Genomic DNA, 21,161 nt, shown 5'->3' with positions numbered 1-21,161 from the left:
AACTCCCCTTTACCAACCCAAAAAGCTTCACTTTTTGCCCAGTTCACTTAGCTGATGAAGCTTTCTCATAAAGACTGAGTACCTCAGATAGACAGTTAATATCTCCAGCATTTTTTACGAAAACTGTAATATCATCAGCATAGGCAGAGAGATAGATTCTTGAGTCTAAAGAAAGACCAGGCACATTAAAACCCGACAGTCTATCTCGAAGTCTAAAAAGCAGCGGCTCAATTGCTAAACTGTATAGTTGACCAGACAATGGGCAGCCTTGCCTCATACCCCTTAAAATAGGAATTGGCCTCCTCAAAGTCCCCCCTATCTTAACCATACATGATGCACCATTATATAATACCTGTATCAAATTTAAAAATGTTTCGCCAAAACCAAAAACCTTCAATACATTAAAAAGATAATTGTGATCCACACGATCAAAAGCCTTTTCTTGATCCAAGGCAATTAACCCAACATTCACATTGAAACCATTACAAATATCCACGATGTCTCGCACTAAAAACAAATAATCCATAATGGACCGTTTTGGAATGCAATATGACTGATCTCTATGTACAACCGGCCCAAAAATTGTTTCAATCTATTTGCGAGACATTTTGAAAATATTTTATATTCTGTTGTAAGAAGGGCAACAGGACGCCAGTTCTTTAAAAGGGCTAAATCGCCCTTCTTTGGTAACAGTGATAAGAACGCATATTGACAGGAAGTTGGTAAAACACCTTCTCTTAAAGATTCACAAAAAACATCAAAATAATTGTGCCCAATGCAGTTCCAAAAACTTTTATAAAAGTCTGCTGGCAGTCCATCTATTCCAGGAGATCGTCCTGAATTCAGTTTTCCCACAGCGGCAGTAACTTCCTCAAATGTTATACCAGCATCCAAGGCAGTTTTATAATCAGAGTCCAGCTGAGGAAGACCCTGAAGAAGCTGTGTCATACAGTCACTATTTTCACAGTTCTCTGCAGCATAAAGGCTTGAATAGAACTCCACAGCATGGTTTCTCATTTCTACAGTCTTAGACGTTATCCTCCCATCGAGGACTTTAAGACATTTGTTTTTGTTGAGCCGCCTTATAGTCCAGGTTAAAGAAGAAAGAAGTTGGGGCATCCATTTCTGCTAATGACATGAAACGGGACCTTATCAAGGCTCCTTTAACCTTCTCATTTAAAACTAGACCAAGCTCTCTCTTTTTTATCTGCAAATTATTGTACAATGTAGAATTATGTGCATCAACCAACTGCAATTCCATTAAATTAATTTGCTTTTCAAGTGTTTCAATCACATTCTTTATTCTACTACTACAGTTGGCTGTATACTGCTGACAGAATTTTTTTATTTGAGTCTTGAGCTTTAACCACCAACAATCGACCCTTCACTGGTTCCTCTATACTTATAATATCCACCCTTATTTTTGCAGAAAAAAAATGCCCACACCTCTACTTAAATTTGTACCATGACTGAGTATTTTATGTCCTTTCCACCACAAATTCCACTCAACTTCATTCATCAAATCACTATGAGTTTCTTGGAGAAAGACGATATCAAGCTTTTTTTTCTCAATTATTTCATAGACTGTAGCACGGTTTACACTATCCCTCCCACCATTAATATTTAAGGAGCCTATCCTCAAAGCGTCCATATACAAAATTAAGATGGGGAATAAAGAACAAAGCATGATATAAAAGCAAAGAAAAAACACCGTGTAATACATGGTTTACAATTTTTTAGATTTTCTCATTGCTTTACTTTTTATGATAGTGGTAAGAAGCTTTTTCAAACGAAAACGCTTCTTCTCACAAAGTTCATCAACTCCAACAGTCTTCTGATAAAAAGTTACAGAGAGAACAAAACTGTCTACATCAGAGAAGAAATCATTTATGTTGATTTGTTTACCATACGTTTCATCCAAAAAAAAATTTATTTCTAACAGACTATACCACGAATCTTTATTGTAAACTCCCGAAAAACCTGTCTGAGATGCATTAAATACGCTTCCCTGTGAACTACCATCATTTTCACACATAGAAACTTGTGACTCAGTATCATCAGACTGCTCCTCCTCCATCATTATTCAAGATGCTTGAAAACGATTCAATTCTATCATTTGCACTTTCCCTCGTTTTAATACCACCGGTACTAGCTACTTCTTTGTTAACATCAGAAACTAGATCAGTTATGCTAATCTCCGGGGCTACAAAAGCTACAACATCCTCATTTCCCGTGTCAACAGCCGGTAACACAGCATCTACATTCACACAACTCACCTCAACTAGTGGAACAACCTCATCTTGGGCCGCATCAACGCTATTGTTTTCGCTCTCGTCCTCTGCTTCTGTCGCGTTTTCTGCACCTGTTTTCTTATGTGGACACATTAGGCGCTTGTGTCCGATGTCTCTACACTCGAAACATCTTATGCTGCCAGTAGTTGCATACACCATAAATAATTTTCCCTCCTGTTTCACGCGAAAATTAATATCCAGTGTATTCTCAGGCGATTCTAGCACCATGTAAACGTACCGTCTAAAAGACGCAACATGCTTCAGGGCCGGATGTTTACATCGAAGCTCAACAGTTTTAAAGGGACTGACAACTTTTCCAAAACGAGCTAACTCACGTTGCAAAACGTTATTGGATATGAAAGGCGGGATATTTGAAATTGTTACCTTTGTTGTCGATATATACATTGGAGAAAGTTGTACAAAAGCATCTTTAACAGTAAGGCCATTTACTATCAAACGATTCACTAAATTTTGTTCCTTCAAAAAAATGACGACAGCCTGATTCATCAGTGATGCAGATACAATGTTCTCGTGACCAATTTGAACGCCAACTGCAATTAACACATCCTCAACTGTGGCATTATCCTCAGGAACACACCTAAAACCATTGCGGAGTGATAATGACGCCGCCTCATCAAGAGACGCCATCCTGCCACACAACTACCAATATATTTACAATTCCTTTCCTAACCCATGTATTTTCTGGAAGGAAAAAAGAAAATCTAACAGGAAAAAACAAAACAAGAAAGTTCTCACCCTCACACAACTGCTCTCACCACCACCACTATCCCCAACTCCCAGCATGCGAGAGAGAGAGAGAGAGAGAGAGAGAGAGAGAGAGAGAGAGAGATGGAGAGAGAGAGGGAGAGAGAGAGAGAGAGAGAGAGAGAGAGAGAGAGAGATGGAGAGAGAGAGGGAGAGAGAGAGAGAGAGAGAGAGAGAGAGAGAGAGAGAGAGAGAGAGAGCTGTAACGAAAGGAAAGATTTTCAACCTGTTTTAACTTGTTCCTCACAAAAAGCTATTGTAGAAAATGGCTTCATAAGACTTGGGAAGCAATGGGTTATATATTATAGACTACTTCTGTGATCTTGTGATACTTTAATAGTCGTTTTTGAGGCTTAAAAAGCAATCAAGAAAGTATATTCTATACATTCTGCCAAATCCCGAAATCCTTTCTGTGTTCAACGGAAGGATGTAAGGTCACTCTTGAGGTCTTCATCACAATGTTGCACTGACAAAGTAAACAAAGTACTTTGGATTCAGCAAGACTGAACATTTAAAACCCAAATATGTTATGCAGTCTGTAAAACCGCCCATAATGTAAATGAAGTTGTGTTCCTGATGCAAATCAAGACCCATATAGTTAAGGTCTATGTGATAATGTATCTCAGTCACCTCGTTGCCAGCGATGGTTCTCGATGATCCATATCTGCTCATATTCTATAATCAATTATCTTTTGCTCAGAATGTGAACATGCAAATAATGAAGCAACACCAAGTTTTGAAACTAGTTCATGTCTGCGATGATCAAGCCATTTGGACATTGCAATACTCAGGTTACGAGCTTGGTTACAAAGGGAACTATTCCTTTAAAGTTCACCTCAATGTTAATATTCTGTCATTATTTATGCCAAGCTTCAAAGTTGTACTTCAAAATATAAAATGTTATACTTTAAGAAGAAAGAAAGTCATAGGTTTGGACTGACATGATGGTGAGTAAATTAACTGTCTCTTTAAGAATTGTGCAGCCATATGCTAATAAACAGAGGAGACACATTAGTGCTTAAAAACCAGAAATTAGATGGATTAGGCAGATGATGAACGGGAAATATGATTACGGATATTCTAAGAGATCATTAATGAATAGCCACATTAGAGTCCATTAGGCTGCAAGAGCTTCTCTTTGACAAACACAGATGATTCTCTGTCTTTGATGAAGCCGTGTGTGAAACGGATCGATATATCTGCCATCTCTACACTCCTCTGAGAAAAAAACTGCTTTTAAACTTCTCTAAAAAGAGCTCCTATTTCTGTACCTTTATCTAAAAAAACAAGAAAGAAACAAAACAAACCAACTGGGTTCTGATAGGATCACGGTTTTGGATTAACCTCAGTTCTCCTTTAAATAAACAGGAAGCCAAACAACCATTAACAACTCAGAATCCAGTGATGGACGTGTTGTTAAACGTAGTTTGTGTAAGTTTTAATAGAAAAAACAAACAGTCCTAGAGCCAATGTTATGTTTTTTTGAGCCGCTCTTCCACCCTCTCTCACTCCTGCTTTCTGTCCATATTTTAGACTCGTCGTCTTACTTGCCAGAAGCTGAAAGTGAAGAAGGGAGGGATGTTAATGTTTAAAGCCCCTTACAACAGTTTAAGTTCAGTTGCTGAATAAAACAAAACCAAATGCACTCCTGTTATATAGTTTCTGGCAGTGGTTCTCAACCTTTTTCACTCATACCATTTTATATTGATTGACTTAATTAACATGGTTCATTATTTTGTTTACACTTTACAGTAAGGTCCCATTAGTTAACATCAACTAACAATGAGCAATACATTTGTTACAGTTTTTATGCATCTTTGTTTAATGTTCTACAACTGTCCAGTGGTAGATCGTCTTAGCTCAGCTCCAACTTTTAATTTTAATAAGGTATTAGTAAATGTTGGAATTAACATTGAGTTTAATACATACTTTAATGGTCGAGCTTTCCGGCGACTAATCCGGAACCCCCATGGCCCTGTATAGGGAATGAGGAGGGTGGGTGTACACCCTGGCAAGATTAAAAGCAAGACTTGCTTTCAAGGGCGGATGAACTCTTTGGAGTCAACGGCCATACACAAAAATGGAGCTTGGATCCCATCAAGGCAATTGTACTTAGCATCGCTTTCTACTTTTGGCATTCCCCTGCACCCGGGCACTCTCGCAGACGTATTGGCTATGCCTTTCCTCTGATTACTTGAGCTCCGGGCGAGAGAAGCCCCTGACAAGTGATAGGATCACCCAGGGTAGCTTTAAAGTCCTGGCGGCAAGTACACAGTGTTCACAGTGACTAAACTTGAATCATCAACACGCGCAGAGGAAACCTGCGCCTGTAACTCACTCTTACAGAAAACAATACCCAGAACAAGGTAGTTAGCGGTTTTAAGTCTGAATGATGGTGAGAACATTCAGGCGCCAGGGACCTCGTTCTAGAGTGGGAGGGGTTCTCAATCCTCATGGAATCTACCGCCCGCTGAAGCTGGGCAGCCCCCGGCCAATAAGGTGCTCCACTCACCAACGAACAATCAGACGAGGTGGTCTGATTAGTTTGACACAATCACCTCAAACAACAAAACTACTATTTTCTACCTGGAAAGTCCGAACGATGATGACCGGAATGCCTACTGACAACGACCTTGACCCTGAGACAACATGCACTAGGAAAACAGCTGTCATTGACACTGAACTTTCCAGGCGAAATGTGCATATTGCTGCCCTGCAGGAAACCCGACTTGCAGGTGCAGGTACCATCAAGGAGAGGAATTTCACTTTCTTATGGTTTCGAAAGCCTGCTGATGAACCATGTCTCTATGGCACAGGCTTTGCTGTAAAAAATACCATAGTTAACAGCATACAGACACCAGTTGCTGTTAGTGACAGAATCTCAGTCATGAAGCTCAATACACGGCAGGGTACCATCAAAATCATCTCTGCTTATGCCCCGACACTGGCTGCTGACCCTACTGTCAAGGATTACTTCTATTACGACCTTGAGAGTGCTTTGGACCCCTCGTCCGACTCTGAACGTGTTGTGCTCTTAGGAGACTTAAATGCTCGAGTTGGAGAAGACCATCAAGCCTGGCCTGACTGTATCGGGAAGTTTGGTGTCGGTCAAATGAACGAAAATGGTCAACGTTTATTAGAGCTCTGCTGTAGAATTAATCTGTGTATCACAAATACCATCTTTCCAGCGAAGAGACATCGTAAAATGACATGGTGTCACCCAAGATCAAATTCATGACATCAGCTGGACTTTATCATAGTAAGACAGAAGCAGAGAAAGGAGGTGCTCAACACACGCACTTACCATAGTGCAGACTGTGACACAGACCACAGTCTAGTTGTGTCCACAATGCAGCTGCAGCCAAGGCCCTACTATCGCCAGTTTAAACATTCCAAGAAAATTGATGAAACAAAAACATGCATACCTGTTCTCAAAGAGGAGTACCGTAAGAAACTCGAGGAAGGCCTGAAGTCCATAGATAAAGAATCTGACCCTGACTCATACTGGGACTCGCTGAGAAATACTGTACATGACGCGGCGGTTAAGACTTTCGGAAGAAGAAAACGTCAAGATCCAGACTGGTACAAATCATCCATTGACACAATCCAACCTGTGTTAGAGGAAAAGAGGGAAGCACTAGCTCGTTTGAAGTCAAGACCCACTCGTCAAGCTCAGGAAAACTATCGCGCAGCCAGATCAACTGCCCAGGCAACTGTCCGGAAGTGTGTCCAGGTATTCTGGAATTCCCTCTTCTCTAGAATAGAAACAGCAAGAGACTCTGGAAATCTCAAGGAAATATTTGCAGCCATCAAGACTGCAAGAGGACCCACATCTCAAACCTGTAGTGTGTTAAAGAAAAAAGACAGATCTACTATAGATGATCAGATGGAGAAGCTTAAAAGATGGATAGAGCACTACAACAAGCTATATGGAACAGAGGGAAACGCTTGCCGTCAGACTCTCTTAAACCACCTTCAATTTCAAATCCATAATCACCTTGATGATGAACCTGACATTGCTGAGGTGTTATCCACCATTGAAAGTATGAATAAAGGAAAGGCACCAGGTGCAGATTAAGTACCAAGTGAGCTGCTACAAGAAGGTCTAATCCCATTAGCCAGTCATCTTGATCAACTCATTCTGAAATGCTGGCATGCTAAACAAGTACCACAAGATTTCAAAGATGCAACGATCACCACTCTCTATAAGAACAAAGGCGATCGTGGTGACTGTAACAATTATCGAGGTATTTCATTGCTGTCTGTCACTGGCAAAGTTCTTGCTCGTATCCTACTGAAACGTTTGAAGGAAATTGCTGAAGAGGCATATCCAGAATCGCAGTGTGGGTTCCGACCACAGCGATCAACCACTGACATGATCTTTGCTGTCCGTCAACTACAAGAGAAGTCACGAGAGCAGCGAAAACCGCTTTACATGGCTTTTGTTGACCTAACAAAAGCTTTTGACTACGTGGACAGAAAATCTCTTTTCCTGGTCCTTGAGAAAGCTGGCTATCCACCTACTCTACTCTTACTGATTCAGTCATTTCAATGCGGTATGCTGGGTAGGGTGAAGTTTGACGGTGAGCTGTCTGGTACGTTTCCCATCAAACGAGGTGTAAAACAGGGCTGTGTATTAGCGCCTACACTGTTTGGTATTTACCTCTCATATGTAGTCAAAAGAGCATACGAAGACTTGGACAACAACACTGGTGTCTCTCTATTGTCACATAACGATGGTAATTTTTTCCATCTGTCTCGTTTTAAAGCTGAAACAAAGACCCAGCAATTTGTTGTGCGTGAACTACTCTACGCCGATGATGCTGCTTTATGCCTGTCATCTCCAGATCAGCTTCAAATCCTGATAGATCGATTTGCCGAATCATGTGACAAATTTGGACTCACCATTAGCCTGAAAGAGACTGTTACAATGTCACATGCCCATGACTCTCATACATTTACAATCAATGAGACCCCACTTAAAGAAGTTGAGAAGTTCACCTATTTGGGTTCTACAATAACTCGAAATGCAACACTTGATCTTGAATTGGGTACCAGAATTGGTAAAGCAGCTTCTACCTTCGGGAGACTCACTAAACGAGTTTGGCGGAATAAGTACCTGTCTGTCCGAACTAAAGTCAGAGTCTATGAAGCCTGTGTCCTGAGCATTCTCCTCTACGGAGCAGAAAGCTGGCCAACCTATCGCCCACAAGAAAGTAGACTCAGTGCTTTTCACACCAGAAACCTACGGTTCATCATAGGAAAAATCTGGGAAGAAAAGATGACAAACGAGGAACTTTTTAAGATAACTAATTCAAAACCTCTATCATCTAGGCTCAAATTTATTCGTCTTAGATGGGCAGAACATGTAAACAGAATGCCACCTTCCCGCATCCCTCACTCTATCCTCCATGGCGTTCTGGAAGAGGGAACTCGTCACACTGGTAGACCAAAGCTTCGCTTTAAAGATGTACTCAAACAAGATCTTGTGGACACTGGCATTCAACCTGAATCATGGACCTTAGCATCAAGGAATCGGGATCAGTGGAGGGCTCAACTTCACAAAGGAAGACAACTAGACCAGGCCAACAACCTTCGTAAGTTGAGGGAAAGAGGGATGAAGTTAACCAATATGGACTAATGTGAACTACCCAAGCATTGTCATTCTTGACAGACGCATGCCAAGAGCACATGCTTTAGAATTATTTTTCATTGTTAGTTCATGTTAACTAATGTAGTTTTAACTAATGTTAATGAACTGAATCTTATTATAAAGTGTTACAACATACATTACTTTAATATATTAAATAAATTTACCACGATTCATGATTCAAGAAGTTATGTTCTGTGCATTTCTACAAGAAGAAATACAAACAGCACTGTTCTTCAATAAAACCATTAATTATTGAGGGAAAATAAAAAGCATGATCTTGATTTAAATATGTTTTTATTTTTAGCATTTTAATTTAGTTTAATATGTAATAAATGTTTGTAATGGAAATTATATTATATATTTAATAATCATTTTCATTCTGTGGCTCCCTTTGAAGTTAACTGAGGCCCCCTGGATGAGAACAACTGATATACACTCTTTTAAATGGTGGATTTTGGTTTATTTATTTTTATAAATGAATGTGTATCCTTGATTATAAATGTATATATTTTAAATAATCATTTATTGTTTTGATAATTAGATGCGGGTCAGTTGTAGATGATCAGGCCTTCCTCTCCCGGCTTGTTTCCCATCTGAGCCTGAGAGATAAAGCTGTTTAATTACAGCCCTCATTTATGGCCATGATCCGCTGTCAGATTTGTCTGGCTCCCCCAGAGGACACGATCTGAGCAGAGACTCACGGTAAAGCGTCCCGCCCTCCGCCGGCCGCAGCCGTGAGCGCACGTGTGATTAAGAGGATCTGGGAGAGAGAGAGAGCATTGTCTCGTCTGCTCCGGTGTGTGCAGAAGACTCCGGCGCACTGCTGGGATCTGTAATTGATGGGATACTACTCGCGCACAGAGAACCCAATTCCAATTAAAATGAAAATTTGTTTTCGTATAGAGACACATAATGAACCTCAATCTGCTATGGATGGAGAAATGGAAATGTTATGATTGTATTTATTATGAATTTATCTCTTTCACTTTTAATTATTTATGAAATTAAAGTTTACTCTGAGCATTATTTCCAGTTTTGTTGAATAAGATGCAATGGGAAGAGTCATTATTCTGTCATTATTTACTCACCATCATGCCATTCCAACCCTGTATGACTTTTCTTTCTTCTGTGGAGCACAAAACGTAAACGGTTGGAGAATATCATGCCACTTTTCAGTATAATGAGCACTGGAACTGTCAAGCTCCAAAAAAACACCATAAAAGTGTTCCATGCAATCCGTGTTCAAGTAATATGGTAGCTTTGAGTGAGGAACAGGATGAAATTTAAGTTGGTATTCAGCAAATACAAATCTTAACATACTGCTTAGCTCTCTTTTGTAAATATGTGAGAAAGTAGTGATGTACATGTACAATCAAATAATTCTTTGAGTTGGATCTTTTCAGTAAATTTTACCGTTATATTTGGCATAATATTGAAATTTGTTTCTTTTCTAAGTGCAACTTATTGATCCTTTTGTGAATGATTCATCCATGCATGTTTCATTTTGTACTTTATTTTAAATTTAATTTGTATTAAAATGTGAAATGTCAGGCTTTACTCTAGTAACCTAATCAAGTCCACTTAATCAGTCACCACCCTACATTTCTTTTTTTGATAATCTGTTTTAGGGGTGGGCGATATACCGGTAGACACGATTAACCTGCTGAAATGTGTTAACCGGTAGAGATTTTTGACTATTGTCTCTAAAGCACTTACGCTCATGTGAAGTTGCCGTTCTGTACCGTCTCAAAACTTATAGTTTGAATGCGTTTTTAAGCCTTGCTGTTTAAAAACAAGTGATTTTAAACCATTTAAGTGCAATTAGCAGCGAAAGAGAACTCATTTCAGTATATGCAGTCAAGTCAAGTCAAGTCATCCTCATTTATATAGCGCTTTTAACAATGTAGATTGTTTCAAAGCAGCTTTACAGAGATAAAGATATAATTTAAGGTAACAGAGATTGGTTTGGTTTTATAGTGGCTCTTGAAAAATGTTTTTTCCAGCTAAAGTTAGTTTTGATTGATTCACTTCCGTCTAAATGATAGTTTGTTATTAAATTAAGGGCCGCTAAGATGACACCGTTCTCTCTAAACAGACTTTAAACGTGAACCTGTGATAGACGCTGATGGCGTTCACATGCGCATTAAGAATTGATTCTATAGTTATGTGCGTTTGAATATATGTGCGCAGGTTTATAATTCCTTACAAACCATGCCTAAACAAACTACTTGTCTATAAATTTTGATGCAGAATTTTTATTTTATCTTATCACTTTGGGTAGGTACGCGAACCGAAAAATTCCACAACGCTTTATCTGTAGAGTGGTATAGGGATCCTCCATAGGGAGAGGCTAGTTGGCACTTCAGCACTGCATTGTCATCGGGTCCAGGTGAAAAGTCCTTCGTCAGATCTGGAAACGGCCTGGATCCGGCAGGCTGCGGGAAAACCTCGGGATAAACAAAGACACTAAAATTAGCGTAGATGCCATTCTTCTTATGATGTAACGAGTACATCAGGATTTGAGGGAAGTGTTCCCAGTTCCGGCTGAACTAATCTAAGCAGCCTAATATTGAATTATAGAAGGCTATAGAGTGTTATGTGAATGCTAGGTCAAAGAGATGTGTTTTTAGTCTAGCTTTGAACTGACAGACTGTGTCTGCTTCCCGGACAATGTTAGGAAGATTGTTCCAAAGTTTTGGTGCTAAATAGGAAAAGGATCTACCGCCAGCAGTCGATTTAGATATTCTAGGTATCATCAACTGGCCGGAGTTTTGAGATCGCAATAGACGTGAAGGACTATAATGCGTTAAGAGCTCGCTCAAGTACTGGGGAGCTAAACCATTTAGTGCTTTGTAAGTAATCAGCAATATTTTAAAATTTATAGGATGTTTAATAGGGAGCCAATGCAGTGTTGACAGAACCAGGCTAATATGGTCGTACTTCCTGGTTCTGGTAAGAACTCTAGCGGCTGCGTTTTGGACTAGTTGTAGTTTGTTTATTAAGCGTGCAGGGCAACCACCCAGTAGAGCATTACAATAATCTAGCCTTGATGTCATGAACGCATGAACTAGTTGTTCCGCATATGTCAATGAGAGCATATGACGTAATTTAGATATATTTTTAAGATGGAAAAATGCGGTTTTACAGACACTAGACACATGACTTTCAAATGAAAGATTGGTATCAAAGAGCACACCCAGGTTCCTAACTGACAGCGAAGACTTAACAGAGCAGCCATCAAGTGTTAGACGGTATTCTAGGTTATTACGTGTGGAAGTTTTTTGTCCAATAATTAGAATCTCTGTTTTTTCAGAATTTAGTAGTAGGAAATTACTAGTCATCCAATTTTTAATATCAACTATGCATTCCGATAATTTTGTGAATTGGTGAGTTTCGTTAGGTTTGGAAGAAATATAGAGCTGAGTATCATCAGCAAAACATTGAAAGCTAATTCCATGTTTCCTAATGATATCTCCTAAAGGTAGCATGTAGAGAGTGAACAGCAACGGTCCTAGTACTGAGCCTTGTGGTACGCCATACTGAACTTGTGATCGATAAGACATCTCTTCATTTACTGCTACAAACTGATAGCGGTCAGATAAATATGATTTAAACCATGCTAGTGCAATTCCACTAATGCCAACATAGTTTTCTAGTCTATTTAAGAGAATGTTGTGGTCAATGGTGTCAAATGCAGCACTAAGATCAAGTAACACTAATAGAGAGATAAAACCACGATCGGATGATAAGAGCAAATCATTTGTGACTTTAATGAGAGCTGTCTCAGTGCTATAGTGCGGTCTAAATCCTGACTGGAAATCCTCGCAGATACCATTTCTTTTAAGAAAGGAACACAGTTGTGAGGATACTGCCTTTTCTAGGTAGTCGGTATAGGGTCTAACATACATGTTGTCGATTTAGATGAATTAACGAGTTTGCAAAATTCTTCCTCTCCTATGGCAACAAATGAATCAAATTTTACCTCGGGGAGACTATAATGCACTCCCTGAGCGATGCTGTAGTAGACGGTTGCATAGTTATAATTTTGTCCCTAATATTATCAATCTTATAAGTGAAGAAGTTCATAAAGTCATTACTGCTGTGTTTCTTGGAAACTTCTGGGCTTGAAGCTTTCTTTTTCGTTAGTGTAGCCACTTTTTCAAATAAATACCTTGGATTATGTTTATTTTCTTCTAATAGGGTTGAAAAATAAGCAGATCTAGCAGCTTTTAAAGCCTCTCTGTAAGCAATCGAGCTCTCCTTCCATGAAATCCGAAATACCTCTAGTTTTGTTTTCTTCCAGTTGCGCTCCATTTTTCTGGCTGCTCTCTTAAGGGCCTGAGTGTGCTCGTTGTACCACGGTGTTGGACTATTTTCTTTAATCTTCTTTAAGCGCAACGGAGCAACTGTATCTAAAGTGCTGGAAAGGAGAGAGTTAAAAGTTTCTGTTGCAATATCAAGTTCTTCTAAGCTATCTGGGATGCTGAGACGATGAAACTGATTAGGAAGATTATTGATAAAGCAATCTTTAGTGGCAGAAGTGATAGGTCTAACATACTTGTAACACGGAGTTGGCTTTGCAGCCTTGGCTAAATGTAATTTACATGAGACTAGATAATGATCTGAGATGTCGTCGCTCTGCTGCAGAATTTCAACAGCATCAACATTGATTCCATGTGATAATATTAAATCTAGAGTATGATTACGACAATGAGTAGGTCCTGACACGTGTTGTCTAACTCCAATAGAGTTAAGAATGTCTTTAAATGCCAATCCCATTGCATCTTTTCCATTATCTACATGTATATTAAAATCACCAACAATTAGGACTTTATCTGCAGTCAATACTAATTCTGATAGAAAGTCAGCAAATTCTTTGATAAAATCTTTATGGTGCCCTGGTGGCCTGTATACAGTTGCCAGCAGAATTCTCAAACTTGATTTATCGTTTACATTATATATTTTTACATTAAGCACCAACACTTCAAAAGATATATATTTTAAACTAGATTTTTTAGTGGTTTTGAAAATATTACTATAAATTACAGCGACACCTCCCCCTTTGCCTTTCAGGCGAGGTTCATGTTTATAACAGTAATCATGCGGGGTGGACTCATTTAAAGTAATGTAATCGTCTGGTTTTAGCCAGGTTTCTGTCATACACAGCAGATCTAGGTTATAATCTGAAATCATATCATTAACTATGAGTGCTTTTGAAGTAAGGGATCGAATATTCAGCAACCCAAGATTTATCGTTTGCTCATCTGTATTATATCTATTTTTTATTTGTTGAATATCAATTACATTTTTAACCTTAGATCGGTTTGGACGTTTTTTGGATTTCCAAATTCGGGGAACAGACACAGTCTCTATATGATGATATCTAGGTGAAAGAGCCTCTATGTGATGGGATTTATCTGACCTTGGTGACGCGAGGCCGCTAGCAGACGGTCGGTTTAGCCAGTTTGTCTGCTTCCTGACCTGAGCCCCAGATTGTCATGTTTTGTCTCTAAGACTATGAGCCAAATTACTAGAGAGAAGAGCAGCACCATCCCAGGAGGGATGAATACCATCTCTTTTCAACATGTCAGGTTTGCCCCAAAAACTTTTCCAATTGTCTATGAATTCTATATTATTTTGCGGACACCACTTAGACAGCCAGCCATTGAGTGATGACAATCTGCTAACTATCTCATCACTCCTTCGAACAGGAAGGGGGCCAGAGCAAATTACAGTGCCTAGCATCGTACTTGCGAGTTCAAACACCTCTTTAATATTAACTTTGGTGATCTCCGACTGGCGGAGTCGAACATCATTAGTGCCGACGTGAATAACAATCTTAGAGAATTTACGATTAGCATTAGCCAGCACTTTTAAATTTGTTTTGATGTCAGGCGCTCTGGCTCCCGGCAAACAAGTGACTATGTTGGCTGGTGTCCCTATTTTCACGTTCCGTGTAATAGAATCGCCAATTACCAGGGCACAATCAACATAATTCTCAGTGGGTGTTTCACTGAGTGGGGCAAATCGATTTGTTGTGGTAATCGGAACGGAAGAGTGGTTTTTTGATCCGTGACTAGAGCGATCCCTCACAGTCACCCATCTGCCTGGCTGCACAGGCAATAATTCAGCCGGAACCGAAACATGTAAAGAGTTCACTATGCTAGGCGCATCCAAAGTAGAATCTAAAGCTCTAGCACACTTACTATCCTCAATTAAAGTTTGGATGCGTGTTTCTAATTCTGAAATCTTCTCCGTCAGCCTGACTGTCTCCTTGCATTTATCACATATAAACCCTATATTGCCGACGGGGAAGGCTATGCTAAACATGTAACATGAAGTGCAGGTGACAATAACAGGACAAGACATTACTCACCGTGTTTGTTGACTGATTCTTACTCACCTGGGCTTTTTATGAACTCAGACGCGCGGGCGCGCGAGAGAAAAAATAAATAAATAAATAACTGAGCGCACGGGTGGCGCGTTAACAGGCTAGCGAGTTACTAGCGTGTTGTTCTAACAATAACGGAAGCTAGCGATGTCAGGTTAATCTGGGATGTTGTCTAAGCTGTATTTAGTAGTATAAACAACTAGAAATGGTAGTAAATGATGGTTCAAAACAGAAAGAAATACAAAGCTAATACGAGGCTTAGACGGAGCTTACAGCCTCGAAGCAAACAAAACACAGCAGGCAGCTAGGCAGACAGGTGGGTGTCTGAGAGACTGAGAGACAGTCTGAGAGACTGTTTTTGAGCACACACACCTGATACACGCACACATAAAGCCTCTGCTCATACAGTCCGTGAGTGCTGAACTTACCGCCTAGAGTTATTTTTAGAGCCACACTGGGCTTGAACAGCCAAATACACACTTATATGTCAAAATGCCCGTCTTTGTGAGTATCCTCATAAACAAAGTCGTTTATGTCATAAGAACGTAAATGGTTGAGAAAGAAAGTGCATGTGTATCAGTATATTAGATCAGTGCGTTTGCTCTTAAAGTGACAGCAGACTAATAAACCTGCTTTGTTCTATTGTAGGCTTATTTCTTGTGCTTACAATTTTCAGGTAGATATATTTCATTTGTGTCTTTGTTCTATTGTTCTATTGTCTATTTTGTCCCATTTCTTGTAATTTGATTTCTTTAGTGAGCACATTTTAGAGTGGCCTTTTATTTTGGCCAGCATAAGGCACACCTGTGCAATAATCATGCTGTCTAATCAGCATCTTGATATGCCACACCTGTGAGGTGGATGGATCATCTCGGCAAAGGAGAAGTGCTCACTAACACAGATTTACACAGATTTGTGAACAATATTTGAGAGAAATAGGATTTTTGTGTACGTAGAAAAAGTCTTAGATCTTTGAGTTCAGCTCATGAAAAATTGGGGCAAAAACGAAAGTGTTGCGTTTATAATTTTGTTCAGTATATATCGTTATCGTGAAATAAAATGATTCGTATCATATCGCCCACCCCTAAACGGTATGTATGTCACAATACGAAATAAATTATCTGTTTCTTTCCATTACATTGCTATATTTTAAGCTGTACGAGGGTAAAGTGTCAAGTGTTTAACAATTCACTAAGGATGAATTTGCAGCCGCTGTGTTTGTCTTACTCTCTTTGTTTAAGTGGCTAAAAAAATATGCAAATTAGGTAATGTTGTGAATGTGGCCACAAAATCTGCACTGATTACAATTCAGACACCTGATCGGATCGTTTCTGGATGTGTACCTGTTTATATACGTGTGCCTTTTTTCCATCAATTGATCATGGTTTAATGAATGCAGTGATCAATGGAAAATCTCTTTTAAAGGAAACTTACCGTAATAGTGCATTGGCAACTGTGCCAGTCAAATAGCACTGAGTTTTGTGAATAAAGCACAATCTATAATGAGTCTAATTTAAATTAAATGGAAGCATGTTTGTTCTGAAAAGAATAACAATGACTTCATTTAAATACTCAGTGGGCATTAGAGGCTGGTTATAAACTTGTTTGCGATCGGTCAGTGAATAAGAAGCAGTGAAATACTGCACGCAAAAGTTTCCTCTTACTCCTCCACTTAAGATAGATGATCAAAAACAGATTGGAGATAATAAAAGCAGCGGCGTATGTCCTGTTGTCTCTGTTCTCAGGGATGTGTGCTGATGTGGAGTGCAGGCGGTTCATCTTGACAGTCTGTTGTTTGTTTCAGGACCGCCCACCATCTCCAGCACACAGACGCAGCAGGCGCTGTACGGGGAGAAGGGCCAGATCCAGTGCTTCATCCGCAGCACTCCTCCTCCCGACCGCATCGTGAGTCCCATCTAGCCATCCATCTATGTACAGTATTTGGCCAAAAAATATTTCTCAATCTTTTTAAATCAATACTTCATTGTCCACTTACTTGTTGTATTATAACATTATTAGGTTACACTTTATTTTAACGTGTCATTGTTACAGTGTAATTATACAGTTCCTTCTCAAAAAATTTGCATATTGTGATAAAGTTCATTATTTTCCATAATGTAATGATAAAAATTAAACTTTCATATATTTTAGATTCATTGCACACCAACTGAAATATTTCAGGTCTTTTATTGTTTTAATATTAGGATATCATGAAAAGGGTCTCTAAACGAGCTATTAACCTAATCATCTGAATCAACGAATTAACTCTAAACACCTGCAAAAGATTCCTGAGGCTTTTAAAAACTCCCAGCCTGTTTCATTACTCAAAACCGCAACCATGGGTAAGACTGCCGACCTGACTGCTGTCCAGAAGGCCATCATTGACACCCTCAAGCAAGAGGGTAAGACACAGAAAGAAATGTCTGAACAAATAGGCTGTTCCCAGAGTGCTGTATCAAGGCACCTCAGTGGGAAGTCTGTGGGAAGGAAAAAGTGTGGCAAAAAACGCTGCACAACGAGAAGAGGTGACCGGACCCTGAGGAAGATTGTGGAGAAGGACCGATTCCAGACCTTGGGGACCTGCGGAAGCAGTGGACTGAGTCTGGAGTAGAAACATCCAGAGCCACCGTGCACAGGTGTGTGCAGGAAATGGGCTACAGGTGCCGCATTCCCCAGGTCAAGCCACTTTTGAACCAGAAACAGCGGCAGAAGCGCCTGACCTGGGCTACAGAGAAGCAGCACTGGACTGTTGCTCAGTGGTCCAAAGTACTTTTTTCGGATGAAAGCAAATTTTGCATGTCATTCGGAAATCAAGGTGCCAGAGTCTGGAGGAAGACTGGGGAGAAGGAAATGCCAAAATGCCTGAAGTCCAGTGTCAAGTACCCACAGTCAGTGATGGTCTGGGGTGCCATGTCAGCTGCTGGTGTTGGTCCACTGTGTTTTATCAAGAACAGGGTCAATGCAGCTAGCTATCAGGAGATTTTGGAGCACTTCATGCTTCCATCTGCTGAAAAGCTTTATGGAGATGAAGATTTTCATTTTTCAGCACGGCCTGGCGCCTGCTCACAGTGCCAAAACCACTGGTAAATGGTTTACTGACCATGGTATTACTGTGCTCAATTGGCCTGCCAACTCTCCTGACCTGAACCCCATAGAGAATCTGTGGGATATTGTGAAGAGAAAGTTGAGAGACGCAAGACCCAACACTCTGGATGAGCTTAAGGCCGCTATCGAAGCATCCTGGGCCTCCATAACACCTCAGCAGTGCCACAGGCTGATTGCCTCCATGCCACGCCGCATTGAAGCAGTCATTTCTGCAAAAGGATTCCCGACCAAGTATTTAGTGCATAACTGAACATAAATTATTTGAAGGTTGACCTTTTTTGTATTAAAAACACTTCTTTTATTGGTCGGATGAAATATGCTAATTTTTTGAGAATTTTGGGTTTTCCTGAGCTGTATGCCAAAATCATCAGTATTAAAACAATAAAAGACCTGAAATATTTCAGTTGGTGTGCAATGAATCTAAAATATATGAAAGTTTAATTTTTATCATTACATTATGGAAAATAATGAACTTTATCACAATATGCTAATTTTTTGAGAAGGGCCTGTTTATTTAAGTACTGAGTAACATTAATTAATTACATGTACTTAATATATTAGGATTAGGATTTGGTTGAGAGTAAGTTGCATGTACTTATGCATAATTTACTGTTATTACTATGGTAAGTAAATGTAACATATGTAACAAAGACACTGTAAAATAAAGTGTTACCCATTATTATAATTATTATAAAATGTGATAGTAAATATTTTATTATAATAATATTTTCCATCTATCCTTTCCATCTATCAATCATTTTATGTATTTAGTGGTCAAATATTTCTGAATCATGTCAGTAATATTCAAACATTATTTAATGTTGTCATTATTCAAATCAATATTGAATGATACTCATAATTTTTTCAATATAATTAAAATATGATATTAAAATGTTAATAATAATAATGCTTATATCCATTACCTTTTAGAAGTTTGGGGTCAGGAAGATTTTTTTAAAATAAATTAATACTTTTGTTCATCAAGGGACATTAAAGTGATAAACGTGACTGTAGAGAGAAAAAAGGTTTCTACAAAAATATTAATCAGCACAGCTGATTTCAATAAAAAGAAATGCTACCAAATCATCATATTATAGTGATTTCTGAAGGATCATGTGACTTTGAAGACTGGAGTAATGATGCTGAAAATTCAGCATTGCCATCACTGAAATAAATTACATTTTAAAATATATTCAACTAAAACAACAGTATTTTTGATCAGCATCAAAGACTTCTTTCAAAAACCTTTCAAAAATCTTACCAACTCCAAAGATTTCGAATACTACTCGAAATTACCGTTTATTTAGATGATAAAGTGTAAAATATGAAACAGGTTGATGCTTTTAGACTTTAGATTTCAGGTCTTTTAAAGCATTGAAGATCTATTAAACAGGATTCATCACTTGCGTGTCTGGGTTTATCTCAGTGGTTTGAGTCCGTCTCATACACTGGTTCTGCTGGGTGTAGCCGTGCACGGAAGAAAGAAAAAGAAAAAAGGTTGTTTATAGAACTTAAAGAATGAAGGAACATGTTTTTTAAAGTTGAATTCCTTTTCTTAGAGTAAATGTCTGGACTCTTGACTGGATTTAAAATATCAAGTTGCCATGACTTCTGCTGTAATATTAAATTATATAATTATTTATAGCAGCTCAAAGAATCAGAGAGTTTTATGCAACATTAAATGGTTAGTTTTATTATGTGCTTAAACTCATGTTTTCTAGATGAATGTGAAGGAGACTAAAGTACTTGTTGTCCAAATGTATTGACATCACATGACCTCTCACGAGGCAACAAAAAAAAACCTTTGTGAAATACCACTACACACAGACCTTTAACACTTGCATGAAACAATCAATCACTTTAAATCGAGAAACAAACTCCTCCTGACATCACAGAACAACGAGTGTAAATCACTTTGGCAAACCGTCAGACAATGCAACCGTATTAATTATTCATGACTCGATGCATGCTGGGAAGAAGCAGAATGGACTGAACCGCAAAAGCATTTTTTCAGTCTAGGCCTATTTGAACTAAAAAGTGCATTAATCCAGATGACCTGCTGTGCTTGTGGACTCGACTTTAGAAAACAGAGTATTTCGTAATGGCAAAACTGCACTGAAATGCTTTACTTGTGTTCCTGAAAGTTGTAAGAATCCCCCCCCCCCTCCACACACACACACACACGCGCACACACACACACGCACACACACACACACACACACACACACACACGCACACACACACACGCACACACACACAACACCATAAAATGATATAAACAATATTTATTTATTTATCAGCATTATTTACAGAATTCTTTATTGTATGCAGGCATGGTCGTGGAAAGAAACCGTGCTGGAATCGGGAACGTCGGGCCGGTATACGGTGGAGACCGTGAGCACAGAGGAAGGAGTCATCTCCACCCTCACCATGAGCAACATCGTCCCCGCTGACTTCCAGACCATCTACAACTGCACCGCCTGGAACAGTTTCGGCTCGGATACGGAGATCATTCGCCTCAGAGAGCAAGGTAATAATCACGTTACGTGTGTGTGTGCGTGTGCCTCAAGTGTGTGTGAGTCTGTTTTACTCGTGTCTCGCAGTGATTAAGTACCCTGATTTGATTTTTCAGAGCATTAGGGCAAAGACTGGATCATAGTCTGTTTATTCAGGTAAATGTCACCTACTTAAATCTGTGGATTTCCTTAATGGAATTCCGACATATTCAGAACTTCCATTTCTGATCCAATTTAAACAGCCCTTAATCCTTTTTACTTGCCTTTATGATTTCTTTGAAATATTTAAATTAAATTAGATGGTATTTTTTTATTCAAATACTGGCCCATTTTCCTCCAGTAAAGCCGACTCCCAAGGTGCAGAGCTGAGTTATTCAAAGAGGTCAGCTCATCCCCGTGGGATTTAATCGAAGACTCTTGGAACACGACTTCATTATGTC

At 39.2% G+C, this 21,161-nt stretch overlaps 1 protein-coding gene across 1 annotated transcript in view; it reads left to right on the top strand.

Annotated features, from left to right (window-relative positions):
* The window catches only part of LOC143751397 (kin of IRRE-like protein 3), an 85,040-nt gene that overhangs the window by 55,414 nt on the left and 8,465 nt on the right, over positions 1 to 21,161 (top strand). Inside the window, exons 10-11 of the mRNA XM_077243977.1 lie at positions 16,905 to 17,005; positions 20,537 to 20,735. Coding sequence (XP_077100092.1) covers positions 16,905 to 17,005; positions 20,537 to 20,735 — 300 coding nt within the window. The remainder of the gene's footprint in view (positions 1 to 16,904; positions 17,006 to 20,536; positions 20,736 to 21,161) is intronic.

The sequence above is a fragment of the Siphateles boraxobius genome, unplaced genomic scaffold (assembly GCF_051911475.1).
Source record: "Siphateles boraxobius isolate OS27281-9 unplaced genomic scaffold, OSU_SipBor_1 255, whole genome shotgun sequence".
Taxonomy (NCBI): Eukaryota; Metazoa; Chordata; class Actinopteri; order Cypriniformes; family Leuciscidae; genus Siphateles; species Siphateles boraxobius.
This window is presented reverse-complemented; position numbering and strand designations above follow the sequence as displayed.